Consider the following 19,635-nt stretch of genomic DNA (forward strand, 5'->3'; position numbering starts at 1 on the left):
ATAATATCGGAATTTTACATAACATTTAAAAATAATATAAAGTTCAACTCTTTATATAACGAAAAGTTTTAACTGCACGTCACTATTTAATCATAAATACAATCTCGAGGCGACCTTTATATCAATGAAATATATTTTTACTGTCGCTTCTTAATTGAATTCTGCTTGTTTTTTAATAATTTTAACTTATTAATTAGTCTTTTCCTAACTAACACTTCGGCTATTTTTAAAAAAAAAGTTATATTTCGAGAATAATAGAAAATAACATTTAGTATACAAGAAAATGTTATAATATCAATAAAAAAAATGTAATTATTTAAAATTTCACATTATTAAAACAAATTATAATTTCAATAAATAAATACATAAATTAATTAATTTAAAATCTAAAACTTCTAATATTTCACTATACGACTATCCGAACTGATCCTGAGCACCAACCTTTATGTCCTACAGCTATCTCTCTCACATCTTCACACATTTATTTACCCATCTCTTTCTATCGCGGATAAATTGGCGCGAAGGAAGCAAAAGATTGATGATCTAAGCGCGGGATCGATTCCGAGCCTTTATGTTTCCTTTTACTTTGTTTTACTCTTTTTTTTCTCTAACTGGTATTAGTTTAGTTGGTCATCTCTAGTTTTTATACAAAGATATTTTTTAGAACATATATTTATATGGAACTATTCTTGTTTACCGTTATAAAGACAAGAAGTGGTGGTACCAGTTTACGGGAGCTTGTCGCTAGGGTAAAAACATTTATACGTATTTACATAAATTTCTTGTGAAAAATATTAATTTAGCGTTTTTTAGGGTTTTTCTAGGTTTATAACTATATAAATGTGCATTATAATTAAGAATATTATAAAATACTTAAAGCGTTTAAATAAAAAGATTGCAGATGCAGATCTTGTATGTTTAATCATAAAGAGAAATGACTATTAAAATAAATATTTTACTAGATTTAAATTTAGACTTTGAAAAATGTTTGAGATAAACATTAACTTAATTATTGTTTACTCTATATACTAAACTAGCGGCCCGCTCGCGGTTTCACCCGCGTGAACTATGTTATTATTAATTTCTGTCTCCATGGCTACGTCCTAGTGACGTTTATGCAAAATTTGAGACTCCTAGCATTTGTAGTAACGAAGTTACATACAAACTTTCGACCCCAAAAACGACCCCTTAGAAGTCGAATATTGCAAATTCCCGTCTTAGCGAGCACCTACGTCCTATAAATAACTCCTATGCAAAATTTGAGATTTCTAGCACAAGTAGTTTCTGAGATTTCGTGATGAGTGAGGGACCTTTCGATTTTATATATACTCGTATAGATAACTGCCCTAGTAGAGAATTCATCTAACAATTATTATAATAAATGAGAAAGCATGAGGACATTGTGGCACAGGGGAACAAACGTGTAGTTGTAACGCGACGGTTGTAAGTTCGATTCCTACCTGACAAAAATATATATTTTAGTTTTTTTCCCCTCGGTTTGGTACCAAGGCTGACTTAAGGCTGAGGTGTTTAATGGGAATGGAGTGTTTTAACACTAGTTTCTCTCAGGTTTTCTCTGTTTATCTGTAAAAAAGATTATGTGGAACAAAAAAATATAATTTTTTCATACAAATACTTATTATATTTGAGTCCCTATTTAGTTTGCGGTGTGATATCGCACGGGTCAAGTGACGTGCCCTAGTTGGTTAAGCAACCTTCGTGTTTGTTACTTGATGGGTGACCGATTCATTTATTTTAGAATTTAATATTCGTTTAAGTACTTTATGCTGAGATATGAAAATATATCACTAGGTACTTACAAAACTCTACTGCTGTAGTCTTTAAGGGAAGTATACGTAATCTCTCTTAAAAAATTAGGTATATATTATGAATAATGTAAAATATCTTCACATTATATTTGTATTTTGCGAATTTACAATATATAGAGGATAGGTGAGGTTGATCTTTTTCCAAACATTTAAATTAGCGCCAATTGGTTTTTCTGTTTTTAATATTGAAGCAAGTGGAATTTGAAGCCAAGTATTGTGTACAACGCGGCGTTGGGTTCCGCCACTCGATATGCAATGTTTCGAAAATTCATTGTTGGAAAAACAGCGTTTACATACGCGATACGGCGTGAAACTAAAAAAATACTCCGTATAACATATTCTCAAAACCAAGTTAATTGAAACCAGTGGTCTGTAAAATTATATACCCAAATGAATGCCTGGTTCTAACAGAAATTACTTAGTATTAAACTATTCAGACATAGAGTTCTGTGTATATTAGAAAATTTACTAATTTCAGTATTTGTATGCTGCGGGGCACTAAATTAATTTATATAGATATTCTAGTGGCTCAGTGGCTAACTAGTCGTTTAATTGTAAGTATTCACGCTTTTTCTCGCACATTACAGGATAGCCTGAGGGAACCTGGAAACGTAATGTTAAGACACTCCGTTCTTCATTGAGACACTTCTGTTTTCCACTTTTTGCTGAATTCTTGAGGTGTTGTGTATTACTAGAGCAACGAAATGAAAATCTTCAAGTTTGCCCCTGCGCCACGATGGTTATTATATTATTTTGTTTAGGAATTTTGAATAAAATACATAATTAAATATTTTAGGAACATTATAAGCGAAATATAGTATGAAACTGAAAAAAATGAATATTGTAACCACTAATGTAATAATAATTTTTTAACTTGTTTTCAATAGGAAATTGCATACAAAGTGCAACATTCTACCTAGATAAGACAGTCGTTATAATTATAACAATTTTATATATACATATTTTTCGAATGAAGATAACTTTTGTTTTTCAAATAGTTACAAAACATTTATATAACAATTTTTCGTTTAATTCCTATAGTTTATCACATTGATATTATATAAAGGCGGTAATGGGTTCGATGCCCGACGATAGCCTTTGACCTACGATACCCTATCACTTGAACGACTATCTAAGATTCCTACTGGAAAATGTTCATAATATGTCAACATAAGTCTTATAAGATTTTTATAATGTGAAACGTATAGACTAGATATATAAATCTAGTAGGTTTTTTTATATCCTTATATATATATAAAAATTTAGAATTAAGACTCAACGCTGCGGTTGCCCTTTTATAAACTTTAAGTTCAAAACCTAAATAAAATACCTTTGTATCACACTCACCTCAACTATACCGAAATGACTATTTAACTTATTATTTCTTTGCCCTACTCACAAACATGTTGACTGAATGACAAAATAGTAAATATTTACGTAACTACGATAGTAAGATCGCCGTTGTTGCGTCAATTTTCATTCAGAAGTGTCATGCTGATTGTCGCTGGTGGGTTTTAAATAATTTTGTATAATTGTGTAAATCTATTACTTTTAGGTAAGGCGTCAGTTTGTCTGTCTCTCTGGTTACTGATCAAACTTCTCCATATAAAGTGACATTGGTGACGTTAATTGTGCTCAAAATCCGCTAATTTTTGACCTCTTTTAGTAGTTTTTATTATATTTTTTTATATTCTTATTCTTACTATCGTTTTCTTCTGGTTATTGTTACATTTTTATAAGAAAAATCTACGTATAAATCGAGTATTATTGTACAAAATAAAACAAATATTGTTTACATTATTTTTAATAATAAAAATAATAACATAACAAAAAAGGGCTTTTAATATAATTATATTAAAAAAAAAACCAACTTTATACAAATTCTAACTAGAAACGCAAAAACATCGTTACGCACGACTATTTCCTCAAACAATGAGAAGAATTATCTTCATGGGCCAAATAATACGGTGACATTGGTTCTATATCCACTGCTCATATCTTACCAGCTACGGGCGCACTAACCAATTTAGTTAGACCTCTGAAAAATATATATTATTTCCTTGTAATTAATATATTTTTTTCACGAAAATTTTCGAAAATTTGGCGGAAAGTTGGGAACGGTGTGTTAAAACTATATAACTCTCCTTCAGACATTCTCCCCTCTCTACTCAAAATCAAGAGTGTGTTAATTGACGAACGAATTTAACGTCCGGAGCGGAAAATTAAAACAATGAATTCCCATGAGTAGAGTACGAACCTACGACCACGTTTACTTTCGGACACTGTCCCACGTTGTCCTTAAAAACGTGTTGAGAGGAAATCACGAAAGATCTTAGTACAATGGTTTCATTCAGTGTGTCACGTGGTCGGCGCACGCGCAACGATATTTGTAAAGTCGGTCAATGCCCCGGGCGTTAGATAAAAAACACACAAATTGTTTACGTGATTTATTACGCAAATTGTGATAAAGATAGGCCTAATGTTCCGGTTTACAATTATAATTATTGATGCTTAACTATCGTGGTGCAGTGGGTGTGTAGCTAGATGTTCTTAGATGACGGCTGCGGGTTCGATTCGTTCTTAAAGCAAAGTTTATTAAGTCAATAATAACAAGTTTAATAAGTAATGAGTTTATCATTAGACCATTAGTTGAATAGCCATCTCCAACCTCAAGAAACTTATTGTGACCAATTTCCACAATTATCAGTATTAATAACAGAAATCAGAATTAGATCATAAAAAACCCCAAGTTAGTTTCTTACGTACTATATTATACGAAATACGTAAAAACAAAGTTATTTGATTAATATATATTAATGTACAATGTGCATATGTATGCATGCGTGTGTCTGTTTACGTGTAATATGTGTTTTTAACATCACTTTATTTCAGTTTATGCAACTGATGCAAAAATCGCTATTTACATACAACACATGTTATCTATTAGAGTCAATGAAAGAAACGTTCATTAGATTACTTTATCTTTTATATTAATTACTTATTACATAACTTATGTATGTATGTGGCAAAATATAACACTCCCCGTATTCAAGATGATTCATATAATATATTTTATGTAAGCGTGTCGCATATTTTATACATATGTAGGTCAGTATAGTCAATGTTTCATACAATTTAATACATTGCCTTGGATAACGATATAATCCATAAGTTCCCATAACACTTTGATTTCTTATCATAAAATATTCTAGCAGTAGTAGTGTAGTGTCAAAGTAACGGGTTCGCGTTATATATAATGGACGGGTCTCAGTGAAAACTCGTCTGGCAACTCGGGAAATTAAGGAAAGCTCGCCGACGAAAGTGGAAAAAGCTCACACATACACGACACACCAACACACGCGCACACGCGCGCCTGTGTGCGTGCACACACACTAACCGCTGTACGAAAACGAAAGTGTACGAGCGGCGCCGAAGCCACCCGAAGCGAGCTCACCGAGTCAGTGGAACTCGAAACTGGGACATCAGTCCGCAATTCGACGCGATAGCCGGCGGACGCGGCGCGCGGTACGACACGCTATATGACATAACTGGAACTTGTGATTATGGTGTCTGTGTGAATAAATAATCATGATGGCAGTGGAGGCCCGTCCGGCGAGTGCCGGGCCTGAACCCCGCCGGTCGCCCGTACCGGACCGCAGAGCGATGAGTGCCGACTCGGAGCCGCGCACCTTGGCCGCCCGCAAAGCTTACCCTGAACCCTCAGAGGAAGATGCTCCCCTAGATTTGTCAGTACATACCAGAAAAGAGATTACGGTGAGGGATTTCGCCCGCCATCCCTTCGCGGATCCCGCGGACTATGTCAGAGCGCAGGCTATACTGAGGCAGTCGAGGGGTTTCCTGGCAGCCGGAAGGGATTCTGGCACAGAATCAGATGACTCCGCCGGCCGACTGAGCCCCGGTGAGGACCCCACCTCCGGCAAAGCCTACAAGAAGTCCCTGATGAAGAGATACAGTAAGTTTTGTCACTATTATTTCGTTTCTGCCGGAATATACAAAGTTTGCAGAAAATTAAAAATGATTTTAAATATTTAAGCATCCGGCACATTTACGACGTGGAAAAAAGTTGTCTAGATTGATGTGAGCGATTTCCTCGAGAGTAGTAGAGACTGGCGGAATGTTTTCATAATCTATTTAATTCTAAAATGTTTTATTTTAAATAGACCGATATTACTGGCGGGGGTACCTTTCCGCATTCATTAAAAAAAATACGTCATGACAAAATTTTATAGCACTTAATTACTTAATTCTGGTAATTAGATAAAAAATAAATTTTATTTGTTACATTTGATCAAATACTTTATAAAAATAACCAATGCTAAGGAACGCACTAGTACTATAGTTTTATAAAATAATGTTATACTTACATATACATATACCCAGTTCTATATATATTTATATATTTAAAAGAAACACACAAAAAGCTACGCGCGTAGCGTATCTACGTCAGCTACGGTGCGTCTCTACACACTTACACGCATATGTATATAATTAGCATAATTAATAAAACTTGTTTTTATAAACTCTTTACATAATGTTTTATATTATTTTAAAATATTTTTATGATGTATAAGAAAACATAAAGAAGCGAACTAGCGAACTCTACGCATGCTGATTTAAATTGTTTTTTAATCGTTCTATTAGGATGATTCAAATTTACTAATAGGGACGTAATTTTGACGTCTTTAATTTTTTTCTTATTTATAAATACAATTTTGTATTATATAAATCATTGTTGAATTTATTCATTTTTTTTTTACAATTTTCAATGATGACTACAATAAAATAAATCGACTCTTAATTCTTCATCCTGTTCATTAAATATAATGCAATATAATGCATGCAACTCTTATTTACCGCTTTAAATGAAACTGCAAATACCTTTCCCTATAGACATACAAGTACAATATAGAAGATTAAAAAAATAGCATAGGGAAAAATAAATTACATATAATAAATACTACTGAATATAAATGCGATAATTTTGGGTTTCATTACCACTCTGAAAATGAACCATTTTCATTTTCTCGTCCAAGGAAAACAATCGTCACGTTGAATCCGTCAATCAACCAATATAACGGGGAGTATCGACACCGGGTTCCCTCTACGTACCCTGCTATATACGGGGTACATTGTGAAGCTATAAAAAAGACATCTTTAAAAGGCACAATCCTAATAAGTGCAAGTATACATTACACTGAGTCTACATTGGTCACACAATACGTATTGTGGACGGAGCATTCAGTACAGCATCCATATGATAACGATTTATAAATTGTTGAAATTGTACCGCTTTAAAGTTACAACTAATGAAGGGTTAGTTTTTTTAATTCACATCTTCTTTTTTAATAATCAAAGAGATTTTAAGAAATCGCTCAATTTTTTTGATATTTTTAAATAACAGCAATAGAAAAAAGAAGTAATAATTTTGATAAAAGGAAATTTCAGGAACCTCTTTCACTATAAAGGAATCATTGCATCATATGTAAATAAAGCATACAGATAATCTCAGTTGCATCTTTAATGTTCTAGAAATATTATCAACGACGAAAAATAGTCTTCGTCTACAGCTTGCGTGGACCTTAAGCCGTAAAATGGAAAGAAATCTAGCTTTTCTTATAAGAATTTAGGGGAAACTACCTTTGTCTCTACATCCCCTGCACTTCCCTACATTCCCCAAGAACCATACACTCTAAATTTAGCGTTCTGCAAAAATTCTATCGTACGTTGTCTATCAGTTACTCTAAAACAGAAGATTTTTATATGGCTATATAGATTTTGTATGCACTTACTAAATCTATATAAGTATATAAAAAGTGAGTGTAAATGTATGGAGTAGGTATACTCGTATATTTCGAAAGCGCCTACAAAGCGATGTGTTACACACGATGCACAAAATGTCGCCCTAACACACATACCGGTCATCGGCATAATGCGGAAAAACATATTATATACTATTTATATGCATACTTAATTTTAAACATATTTATGTTCTTATTAGTCCATCATGGCGCAGTGGATTTGGCATTTAAGGTAAACACGACGGTTGCGGATTCGGTTCCAATTATTTTCCTTATCTCGCTCTGGTAATACGACAAAGAATAACGTTGAGTTCAGCCACTCAACTCGCTATGATCTTTAAAATTGGGCGTGAAAAAATATGTTATATATTGCATACACTACGCTATAAGCAGCATCTCATACATTATATAACGTTACATACATAAAAATGCATTATATGTAATGAGTCATACAATCATATATAACATAAATACAACAAGGAAGGAAAACTGCCGACGCTGATATCGGCGACGCGGGAAATGCAATTAATATACAACGCATATTAAATCGATGCACCACGCCGTGCCTGACATGACATGTATTACTGACATTACTGACATCACTGACATCACTAGTTCAAACGTAGTATAAACTAGTTTTATTTACATTTAAAATGCGTGATAGCGTTATGGGAGTGAAAATTTACTAATATCTGGATAACTGAAAATAATATATCCATCCGACGGGGTAAGCAGAGGTTGAGTGGTTGAACTTAACGCTGATCTCACAATTTAAAAAGACAATATAAAGAATTATATCTGAACTACAGGTATCTATAACATATATTTTTGTCTTTAGATATTTGTTTATAGGTTACATTAAAACAATGCTGCTATGTTTTTCTATTAATTATTTCACCTAAAAGTCACCTAACTAATATAACCATTTATACAATAATACAAATATACTAATAATTACGTTATTACAATTTTCAACCTACGTAAGTATGTCTGTTACATCACTCGCACACAAAAGTATATTATTGAATAAACACAAGTTTATTCTGTAATAATATTTACAGCAACCATTTATTTACATCAATATCCGTCTCCTCTATTCTTAGCTTCACGTATCCTTCGCATAGCAGTATAGACAGAGGGAACCTGGGAACCTAATGTTAAGATACTCCGTTCCCATTACAATACTTCCAATATCTATCAATAGACTATCAAATACAGAGATTTTTTTTTTAATTCGTACCCGTAGTTTCCGAGATTAGCGCGTGCAAACAAACTGTAGTTTTACAATATTAGTATAGATCATTAGTACACACGACAGTGTTAATGTAATTCGATATATATAATGAATCGTGTTTAATCAGCGTTCCACTCTATACTCGGAAGTGGGCAGGGCATCGAACCCGCAGTACCTACTGCGAAAATGATGATGCGGCTGCGATGACTTACACAATAATATATTATTATGTCCTACTATTAGTCTATTATGCTAATTGCAAATACCTACTATTACTATTTAAATTAATGTTAAGCGTCGTGAGGCTAACTGTAAACGCAACGGGTGTAGGTTCGATTTTTATTGGAGGGAATGAATTATTTTCATTTCCTCACTTTAATAAAAAGACAAAACGCGGCGTTGAGTTTCACCAATTAATATGCAACAGGTATTTCGAAAATTTGGGCAGTGCAGTTAAAAAAATAATATTTTACCTAAATCATAATAGCGTGTTTAAATTATTACAATATCAAATTTATAACACTTCCGCGTCTAAAATGGGTCACATTTACCTGTGCGCGTGCGCAAAAAATAAATCTTTCCCATCGTACAGGAGAACGCAGGAAACCAGCTGCATCAGAAACACGTCACGATACCTGACGGAAGTGAAAGGTGAAAAGGATATCAAAGGTTTAGCTTACATTTTTACCGCCAGTTTAAGTATTCATTAAAAAGTATTAATTTTCTTCGATTATTCTTCGGACTTCGATGAAATTGTTATTTTTTTATTAATAATATTTTTGATGATGAATATGTATACTTAATGAGGCCGGTCGTGGTGCAGGGGTACAAGCGTGCGACTATAAACGCGACAGGTTGTGATTCAATTCCCACTCGAGGAAATAAAATATTTAATATTTTCCCTTCCTCGCTTTGGTACCAAAACAGCAAAACCTGACGTTGACTTCAGTCCCTCAACGAGCAGTGCCTGCAGAATTGGAAACAAAGCGTCCTAACATTCACTCTGTCTACCTTGCTATATGCAGGATACAGCGTGAAATTAAAAAAAAAGAAAAAAATGTTTGCATAAAAATGATACTTTTATCCCAAAAAGAATTCAACGACCAACCTCTAACAGACGGTTTTTAACATATTTAAATTCTCTTCGTAACCGATTTGAACAAAAAACATTTAATAAATGTATAATACATTTAAATAAACTTTTTCCAAGTAAAAGAAAGGACGGAAATAACAAAACAATGCAATTTAATGACTCATTTAGACGTAACTCGCTGTTTATAGATAGCCACTTGTTCAATATGGCGAGTTAGAGTTCACGCGGTGAACTCATGCCCCAAACTTACCGGTACTACTACATATTATTGTTATTCAAAAAGAAAAAGTGGCAAAGTGCGAGTCCATTTTGCCTATGAAGGGTTCAAAATAAAGCGGCTTTGACATATAGACTGACAGACGAACGGATATCACGAGTCTATAATGGTTCCGTTTTTACTATTCGGCTACGTAACCCTAACCACAGCAAAACAACGAAAAATCTAATTCTAATAGAGATGCATATCTTTCTAGTAAATGATGCGTCGCTTCCCACGTGCCTGCCAAGAAACTTTAGCATTCATATTTAAAATCAAGCATTTCTGTCTTTCGAATTATTTATATTAAAATTCATAATTACATTTTTTGTGACTCGTGCACAAATTTTTTACAGGTGTAAAAAATACTTTAAAAAATATAGAGTACAGACAACCTTATTTTTTTAATTTAATTTTTAATACTTTATTTTATGTCTGAAGAGATATAAGTAGTACTATATCGTTATATGTCTGTTGAGACTGGACACTAACAAAAATCTGTTTTCTTAAATTTAGTAAAAAACAGTCTTTAACAATAAATGAGGAGCCGGAGTCAACCGACAAAGGTCGACGTTCTCAGAAATATTTGCATACATTATGTCCAAAGCGTCAATTATTAGTCAATAAGTCCACCAACACATCAAAACAGACTACCTGTTCGTAGAAAATTATAAAAAAAGATTCAACTTTATTAATACCTTCCGCAGTTTCTTGAAGAGTTTGACTCAAGCATGACAGTTAAACGTAAACAGTAGTATTTAAGGAATTAATCTCAAAATTGATTGCATTTTTTTTTTTTCTTAGAACATTTTGCTGCGTTTATCCGAAGAAAGGATAGAAGGGGTGAGGAAGGGTTGACCTTTTTTTGAATGACATCCTGATATCGCTATTTCGCTCTGTCACATAAAAAATACCATTTAAAGTGTGAGACAGACGTTTTTTTTAGTATGCAGTCTGTATTCAAATGCGCTTGCGCATCCGCTTATAGAATTTTTATAATAAATAAATAGACACCAATTGGTAATCCAAGTGTAGACTTTACAACTTCCTCGCCGAACAAAGCTCGTGAAAACTAACAAATATATTAAAAAATAATTATTATTCGTTGTTTTTGCTATAGGTGTATAACGTTAACGTATAAACGGGTTCGAACATCCGTCCTTTAGCCATTGCTTCTGTAATAGATAATTTTAAACATAAGTATTCCCGATAACATTAAATATTAATGAATGCTAACTTTATTTTATTAAAATAGCTATTTAATTAGCTTCAAGGTATTCCCTCCATATATGTAGACGGAAGTCCCTAACTTTCCGTCGAATTTTCAACATATTGCATGTTGAATGACAGAACTCAACGCCCTGCTTCGTCTGCCTGAGCAGAGTAATGAAAATAACTTAAATATAATCCACTGCACTCCACGGCTCATATAAATAACACTGTCTATATAATATAAAAGTTAATAATTTCACCAAGAAAAATTATATTTAAAATCAGTTCAATGTATATATACATAAGAAAATAACTAATTAATAATATATGTTTCAAGACGTTGATAGTTTAAGTAACAGTAGTATAGCGAGCGCTAAACGCGAATCCATGTGTCCGGCCTTCAACTCGCAAGGCTCATTTCACAACCAGCGACCTGTCTGAGGCCCGCGCTGCTCACAGTGTGACCCGAGAGCAAATTAAAAAATATTACTTTGAATCAAATTTAAGAATCAGTATGACGCGACTCGAGCAAATATTGCTCTAGTGATTTGTTACAGTGTGAACACATAAAATTAAATGTAATATGTAATGGACATATACAGGTTACGTACGCTATCATAACTTGAGCTACCTAGTTGAAGATATGGTACAGATATTTGCAATCGAACCTATATTCCCGGCCTCGATAGGTAAAGTACGACGTTGAGTTCCGCATTACATATAATAGGTGAAAAGTATCTAATCATTGTCTATCCGTAAAATATGTAAATAGTGCTTCATATGTTTAAATATATAAAAAACTTGATTATATTAACATAATTGTATCGTATGTTACTTACAATGTTTTTTTTTTATTTTAGAAGTTTGTTTTGTTCTTCTATTACCATCTAACGCACAGCTAAAAAACTCTAAAGGTTCATTTTAAGCACTTCAAGTTTAACCACTAAGTGAACGATTATCCCGTAATAGCTCATACATAAATACGGTTTTACTAAAAAAATCCGTAACCAAACACCATATCCTTAGTTCATTCATCTGTCATACAAAAAAATAGTAAATCTTAACCCAATTTCGAAGCTATAAAAAGCTACCTGCCTCCGGTAGCGGGTGTACGCCCTTTACGAAAAAAAAGTAACTGTAAAAAGCGAAAAAAGTAACGACAACAAAAAACACTTTTTTTTTTTGCCAATTTTTTTAATGGTTGCGTTGAATTTCGCAACGGTACCTTTTGTGTGTGTCACAGATGTTTTTTTGCGATGACAATTTGGTGTTGCAAATAGTAATTTTAAGTTTTATTTGCCTCAACCCCGTATTTTACAATATATTTTTAAGAAATGCAAGTAAACAAGTAAACTTTTTCATTGTATTCGTTTTTTGTATGAAGTATGTATTAACCCATACATATCTTAGTTTTTAAATAATTTCACGGCTGCAACAATTGTGACTTGAATAGCAAAACTCATGCGTTCATTATATACTAATAGTGGATTTTGAGAAGTAAAATGGTAAATTCGTTGAGTTTTTCCCCTTCTGGTAGGAGATTGGGACAAAACCTTTCTAAGTACTCCCCCTACACTCTTTATCCTGCATATATACCAGATTTCCTAAGTCCAGTAGTTGGATTTGTTTTTTTCAGTCATTCAGCAACGGAAGAGTTTTATAATATAGGTAGTTTTAAATTGATACTATGTCATTAAATGTTATGATGACATCTACATCATTTATGAGCTTTTGAAATATTTTTTTAACTTTAATAACAGACTATTTAAAAAAAAAACTAAAAATTAAAATAAAACAATAATTTACATTATTTACTAGTAAATATTTATACTTATAAAAGAATAATTGAGAGCGTAGTCTAGCCCACACATGCGTCATCTAGACACCGATAAATGTGATGTCAGAATGACTTCCGGTCACTCGCACGTTATATTTTCCTCATAATACAAATCCACAATGGATGGACGCACTAAATTGTGTACAGCGTAGTCGTTATCCTCGTCTGTGACGTTTTTTTGTAATATAAATACTAGTCGCTTAACAAAATAATATTATTTTCATTCATTAATAATTCAGCTACACGGTTTTTCTCGAAGACGATAACCGGATTGGCAGGGAACTTAGTGTTAAGACACTCTGGTGCGTGGGGGCACCACGTTTTGAGACATTTGAGACGCGTTTTGAGACATTGTAAGGAGTGGTGGAACTTAACGCAACATAATATGGTACAGTTATTAGTCAATTTGAAAAAGATTGTCCAATACGATGAAAGAGATTTAAATGAAACATAGCGCAGATTCTCATGGTTAATATTAAATAATTCTTGTAAAATGACCAGTATTTAATATAATTCTAAATATTCACAAAAAGCGATTACAGCGTTAAATGTTTTAGGCCAGACGGTCTGCAAACAATGTAAATTGATGAGAGCAATGTTTGAGGACGACTCTCTTTGAATGTTAGAGCTAGCCTTTGGATAACGTTACAAGGCTTGTACAATAAAATTTAATTACAATCTATAGCTGATAAGCGTAGATGGTTATAGTGCCAGTCAAAATATATGTAAAATTCCAGGTTTTCTCTACTTTGCTAATATCTATAAATGCACAGAAATAATGAAATAAAATGATGTATCGCCTATTCCAAATCATTTATTTTTTTTAAAATAATTGAAATATTTAAATTGCTAGTATACTACAAGTGTTTGGCTTCACTTTGTATCGTGTCCTCGCGTAGTCGCTAACTAATCGAACCTAGAACCGCCTGACGTTTACAGCCAGACGGGTCCATTCATTTATTATGAGTAGCATAACGTAAAGATATGATTACAGCGTTCTACACGTGCCGATTCAGGTTTACATTAATATCCATTGTTTTCACAGCAAACCGAGCCAAAAGCTCTAGACTGGATAATTTGAATATTCTCATTGCGGCCGACTGTTCAAAGATACAATTATACGCCCCAAAGGCTTTGAGGTCTTTGGGACCTCATATGAAATGAATCTCCACACACGCTATGAGTTGTTAGTACTTATAAATAATGTAGAAGCCTACGAGCGGCTGGAATCTAAATGAAACATTAACCTTAGGCATGTATGAAGGATATATAAAAAATGGCACACATTTTGTTATAATTCAGTAAAGCAATTTCAGTATTCAGAGAAGAATAATTTGAATTTACAAGTATAAATAAATGTTTACTTAAGCTACTTGTAAAAACATTGCAAACATCTTGATACTCATGTCCTCACTCATTTGTCTGAGCTCCCCGCTGGACAACTATCCCGCGTATCGTGTGTTCTCCACTTTCCGCCTGAAGTCGGAACATTGTTTGAAGTTTCAAGTTTCAACATAAATTCCTTTAACTTTTAAAATCTACAACCATTAATCGAAGAGGAGGTCTGTGCCCTCCGCAGAATGGTCTTGTGTCCACCCCATATACATTAGAAACAACATATTTACCACGAAAAATAAAAAAGCCCTTTACACGAAGAGATCTGTTCAAAGTTAAAATCCAGGATCTCCCTGAAAAATATCTTCCATGCAACCATTGCGATTACAGCTATTTACTAAATAGGTCACGAGGGTTTTTAAAGTTATATTCTTCCAATGATTAAGAAGCAGCCTCCATTACAATTCACAGAGCTACGCAGGACGACCTTAAGAACTATAAGTGTCTAAATTAGAACATCTAGGACTCGAATTTTTTGTGCCCGAACTGCGGTAACGACGTTTGTAGACTTATTTCTTATTCTGAACAAAACATCGGCTTAGAGGTCAAACGTTACCAGATATTTGAAAGCACTAACGAAAAGCAATCGATTGCGTCCTTTTGTTATAGCTAAAAAATACTGTATATAATATTTCATATATTATATCCACTTTTTGGGCAAATATGTGGTCAGTAAAAAGAGATTGTCATTGTGTGGAGTAATATTTGATTGTGATTGTGAGTTCTTGTGACGAGTGGGAGTCGAACCCAAAACCACCGCGGTACTGTCAGATGCGGTCAACTTGTGCCACAAACGTTCATTAGCCCGGGTGGGAATCGAACCCACAAACTGCCTTTACTGTTGCACGCTTGCCTGCGCCACGACTCGGCCTCATGTAATACTTATTTAGGGATTTACGCTAATATCCATATATGGTGGGTAAGATTAGTCAATACATGTATCTGCGGTTGAATGAATGGATGTAAGAGTACATGGCCATATGTTTTCCTGCTTTAATTATATTTAGATAATTATATTAATATTGTTACAATGTTATTAGTAGATTGTTAGACGTATTGTTGTTAAATTTTGTCATAGACTTGAAATAAGTCAGGAGTTTTCTGGCAAGCGCGGAGTTTAGTTCCGCCACTAAGCACCTAATATTTCTAAAAACAAAGAAATGGACCCTAGTTCTCGATTTATAAATAGTTGTTATCAACTTTGCGTAACTACAGAAAATGCGTGGGTGGTAGTGCGTAAATAAAAAACATAATCTTAATTCGATGTGGCAAACAGAAGAAAATACAAATTTTAATTTATATTTTTTTCTTCCATAACTTTATATCGCTTTGAGTTATCACTTTCATAATTTTCATAAATTTGCAAGAACTTAGCCGGGTAAATACTCAGAATCATCCAATTTCTTTCTTCTATAGAAAATATTTAACAACTTACGGAATCTAATAATAGTATTTTAAACAAGCTTCACTTATCATTATTCGGGAAATCTTAATACCTCGTTGTATAATCAAAAATAATTAGAATTCTTATATATTCTATAGGAAAATACATACGAAATTTTATTCGAAACTGTGCTACTATTTAGGAGGTATAGGATAACAAACACACATCCATGAGAATTATATATATAAACATATTAAATTACAGACATATATGTATGTGTACTATGTGACCATGAATGTATGTATGTATGTATGTATGTTTGTATGTATGTATGTATGTATGTATGTCTATTTATGTATATATGTTTGTATATGTTTATATATGGATATATATATATTTTATTATTTATATGTATTTTATTAAATTTATTATTCACACCCCCAACCCTTTCCTACACTTTACGTCCTATGCCTTAAGGTTGCCTGGAAGAGATCGCTATTTTAGCGATAAGGCCGCCTCTTGTACATTTCTTTCTTATCTTGATTCCTTTTCTTGTGTTATATTTTTGGGTGTACAATAAAGAATATTATTATTATTATTATTATTATTAACAGACATATATATAAAAAGTATTTAAAATTCACTATTACAGTAAAGATACCGGACATAAATACTCGCATACGAGATGAAGGAAGGCACGAGGTGTAACAATAATTGTTTTCGAAACAAAGGAAGAAACAATATAGCGTAGTGTCTGTTTGTTTGTTTGTGTTGCGCGCGCGCACTGTTGTGGTATTTCACAGTTTCCGGTACTGGCGTATATTTGGCAATGTTGGTAACAATTGAGTGTTGCCAACGTAAGTGAAGAATATTAATTATTATATATAATTATATATAATGATATATAGTCTACCTAGGTATATCACAAATTAGTAATATTATTTGTAAATAACAAATAAGATATAAAACTCTTCAAAATATAAAGATACTCTAAACTCCTAGTAAACTAAGCAATTTATCAAAATCATTATTAAAAAAACGTTCAACATAACAAAAATCAATTTATTTAAGTATACCATTAAACCGGATATTGCCTCACATCTAATTACATATACTGATACAGGAAACGAAGTCGTTAACCGAGTTTTTAATCGTTTGCCAAAGTCAAGACTTAGTTGTAACTTAGGTTATTTATTATAGTTTATTATATTATATACAAACTATGCAATGATTCTAGAAAACAAATAAACTATTTCATAATTTTTCACGTGCACATAAATGCATTATTTAATATTACTTCATAAATACTTGTATATAGATAATTTTATTGAACGATAATTGTTATTGTCTAGGTACACATGTATATAATAAATGGTTTAATTAACGTTTTTATTTACGCTTTTACGCTTTATTAGCTCTGAGCCTGTATAAAATATGATATTTTTTGTTACATACTATTAAGAGATAAAGAGTAAATTCGCAATATGGAATATCTCACAGAATGATTCATCGATGCCCATTACGAAATACTAACGGTAACTACAAATGTTAAATTGATAACTTTGAATTAATTTTGCCACTCAGCACACCAGAATTCTATAGAAAGTGGGAAACGGAAGTGCCTTAATGGAAACGGAGTACCCTAGCAGTAGGTTCCCTAGTTCCCTCTACCTACCATGCAACGAGCGGGATATAGAATGAAAACATCACTTTAAACAAAATTCTTTTGCTCTAAATCTCATATAAAGGTTGCCGTCATATTTCAATTTTCGCCATCGCTAAGCCAATATCCGTATGTCGTCATACGTTAAGTAGGCAATCCGCGCCGCCCGTACTATACCTATACACGTAAGAGCTATCCGTACACCGCTAGGCCTTGGGCGCCCACGACGGTAATCCTTTCGAACTTTTGTTCCGCGGTTCTTTTACACCTACGTTCATTAAGTTTGGTATTTTGGTTGTTGACCTAAAATGTTCTCTTATATATACATATCTTAGTAGGTTTTATAGATTATTGTTAAAACAAACAAATAAAACGTTTAATAATCAGCCCACCTTAGATATGCGTTAAGTACCGCCACTTAACACGCAATGTCTCAAAAATGGAGCAGAAAATGTCTTGACGCTGGATTCTCTCCAATATCCTCTCCTACCCTGCAGAAATTAAAAAAATATATATAACCAAACAAATAAACCAATCCCTTTGTATGTATGTATTGTATATCGCGACTAGCTATAAGCATAATGTTAGTATTGGTCAACATATCCGCTGCACTGGCACTGGTTACCGGCGGTCTGCACTGGCACGATTGTAACGCATCACGCCTACTTTGATTAACATGTTTTTAAGTTATTTAATGATGCAATTCTTATAAAAAACTCATAATTTTACTCAAGAATGTAGGTATTTAACAGCGAAAGTAACGACAATAATGATGTGAGTCAGTCTCTGCCTACGGAAGATGGCTTATTATGTAATAATGAAATGGATTTTTCTGCTGGATGGATCTTTCTTTATGTAATAAATATATAATTAACAAAAAGTTACGCGCTTTATTGATTATTGAACTAAACATACCTACTAGTATTACGGCGACGTTCCAGTTTCATATACTCGTACAAAGGTATAAAAATGATAAAATAATTAACAATTTCGTAACTCCCCGAGTCCCTGAAATACTCCACTAAAACGAGAACGCCATTAAACGAGATATGTTTGATAAAGCGTCATTTTTACTTTTAATTATTATTTCGTCACCGATTCGATTACCAATACTCTGGTTTCGATGTGTATCCACCTAGAAAATCTAAAACAGAAAAAATTAAAAAGATAACTTCACGCGGAACGATAGCTTCACGCTTTTTCCCATACAGCAGGTTAAGATTTCATTACCAGTATTACTTAGCCTGGGAACTGAAAGTAATCTAAATAAAAATCCTTGTCTCGACTGGAATCGAACTCACAATAACATACTGAAGACCTCATATAAAACTATTTTAATTGCTGAATTATATTAAAACAATAAAATTAATGATTCATATTTTATCTCGTATATAAGTAAGTATATAAATAAAGGCAAACGTCACACACGCCCGACCGCCGCGGCCGCAGTGATCTGGTACAGTGGTTATACTACAGTATACTCTAGTATAGTATAGCATAGTATAGTAGTATAGGCATAGCTACGCACAGCTAGCTCAGATCCAGCATGTCCGCGGGGGGCGGTAAGCAGGTCAAGGGAGCCGATGCACCGCGAAATCTCACTTTCGCGTTGCACCGAACATGGCGGACGTTCGTTCTCGATGACACATTTACGATTTTCCGGTTTTCTCCTTTTATTACTGTTATTTTGCTTGTTTTGATTAGTTATTTATTTGTATTTTAGTTATTGGTCAAATCTTTGCTTAATATTGAACTACACGACCAGTAACATTGGAAGTGTAGATCTAAAATAAAATGGAGAATAAAATGACTGACCCCTATATTGTTTCTACTAAAAGAAGCGTTAAAATTCAAACTTTTACCTACTTTTCGCCGTAAAGTGCTAAATGGCGGAACTGAACGCTGCGTTTAAT

General features: G+C 33.2%; 1 protein-coding gene across 3 annotated transcripts in view; it reads left to right on the plus strand.

Moving 5' to 3' along the window:
• Eip74EF (Ecdysone-induced protein E74) overlaps window positions 1-19,635 on the plus strand; it is a 166,732-nt gene that overhangs the window by 106,327 nt on the left and 40,770 nt on the right. The window contains exon 1 of one of the 3 annotated variants that reach the window (XM_085193413.1): window positions 5,302-5,802. The exons of the other annotated variants lie outside the window; for them this stretch is intronic. Within the exon in view, the coding sequence (XP_085049539.1) occupies window positions 5,418-5,802 (385 nt within the window). The 5' untranslated portion in view covers window positions 5,302-5,417. Of the gene's footprint in view, window positions 1-5,301; window positions 5,803-19,635 lie in introns of those variants that run through there. 3 annotated transcript variants of the gene reach the window in all.

This window comes from Heliconius melpomene, chromosome 11 (genome assembly GCF_056956725.1).
Source record: "Heliconius melpomene rosina isolate 202511_hmr_F chromosome 11, ASM5695672v1, whole genome shotgun sequence".
In the NCBI taxonomy this organism is placed as follows: domain Eukaryota; kingdom Metazoa; phylum Arthropoda; class Insecta; order Lepidoptera; family Nymphalidae; genus Heliconius; species Heliconius melpomene.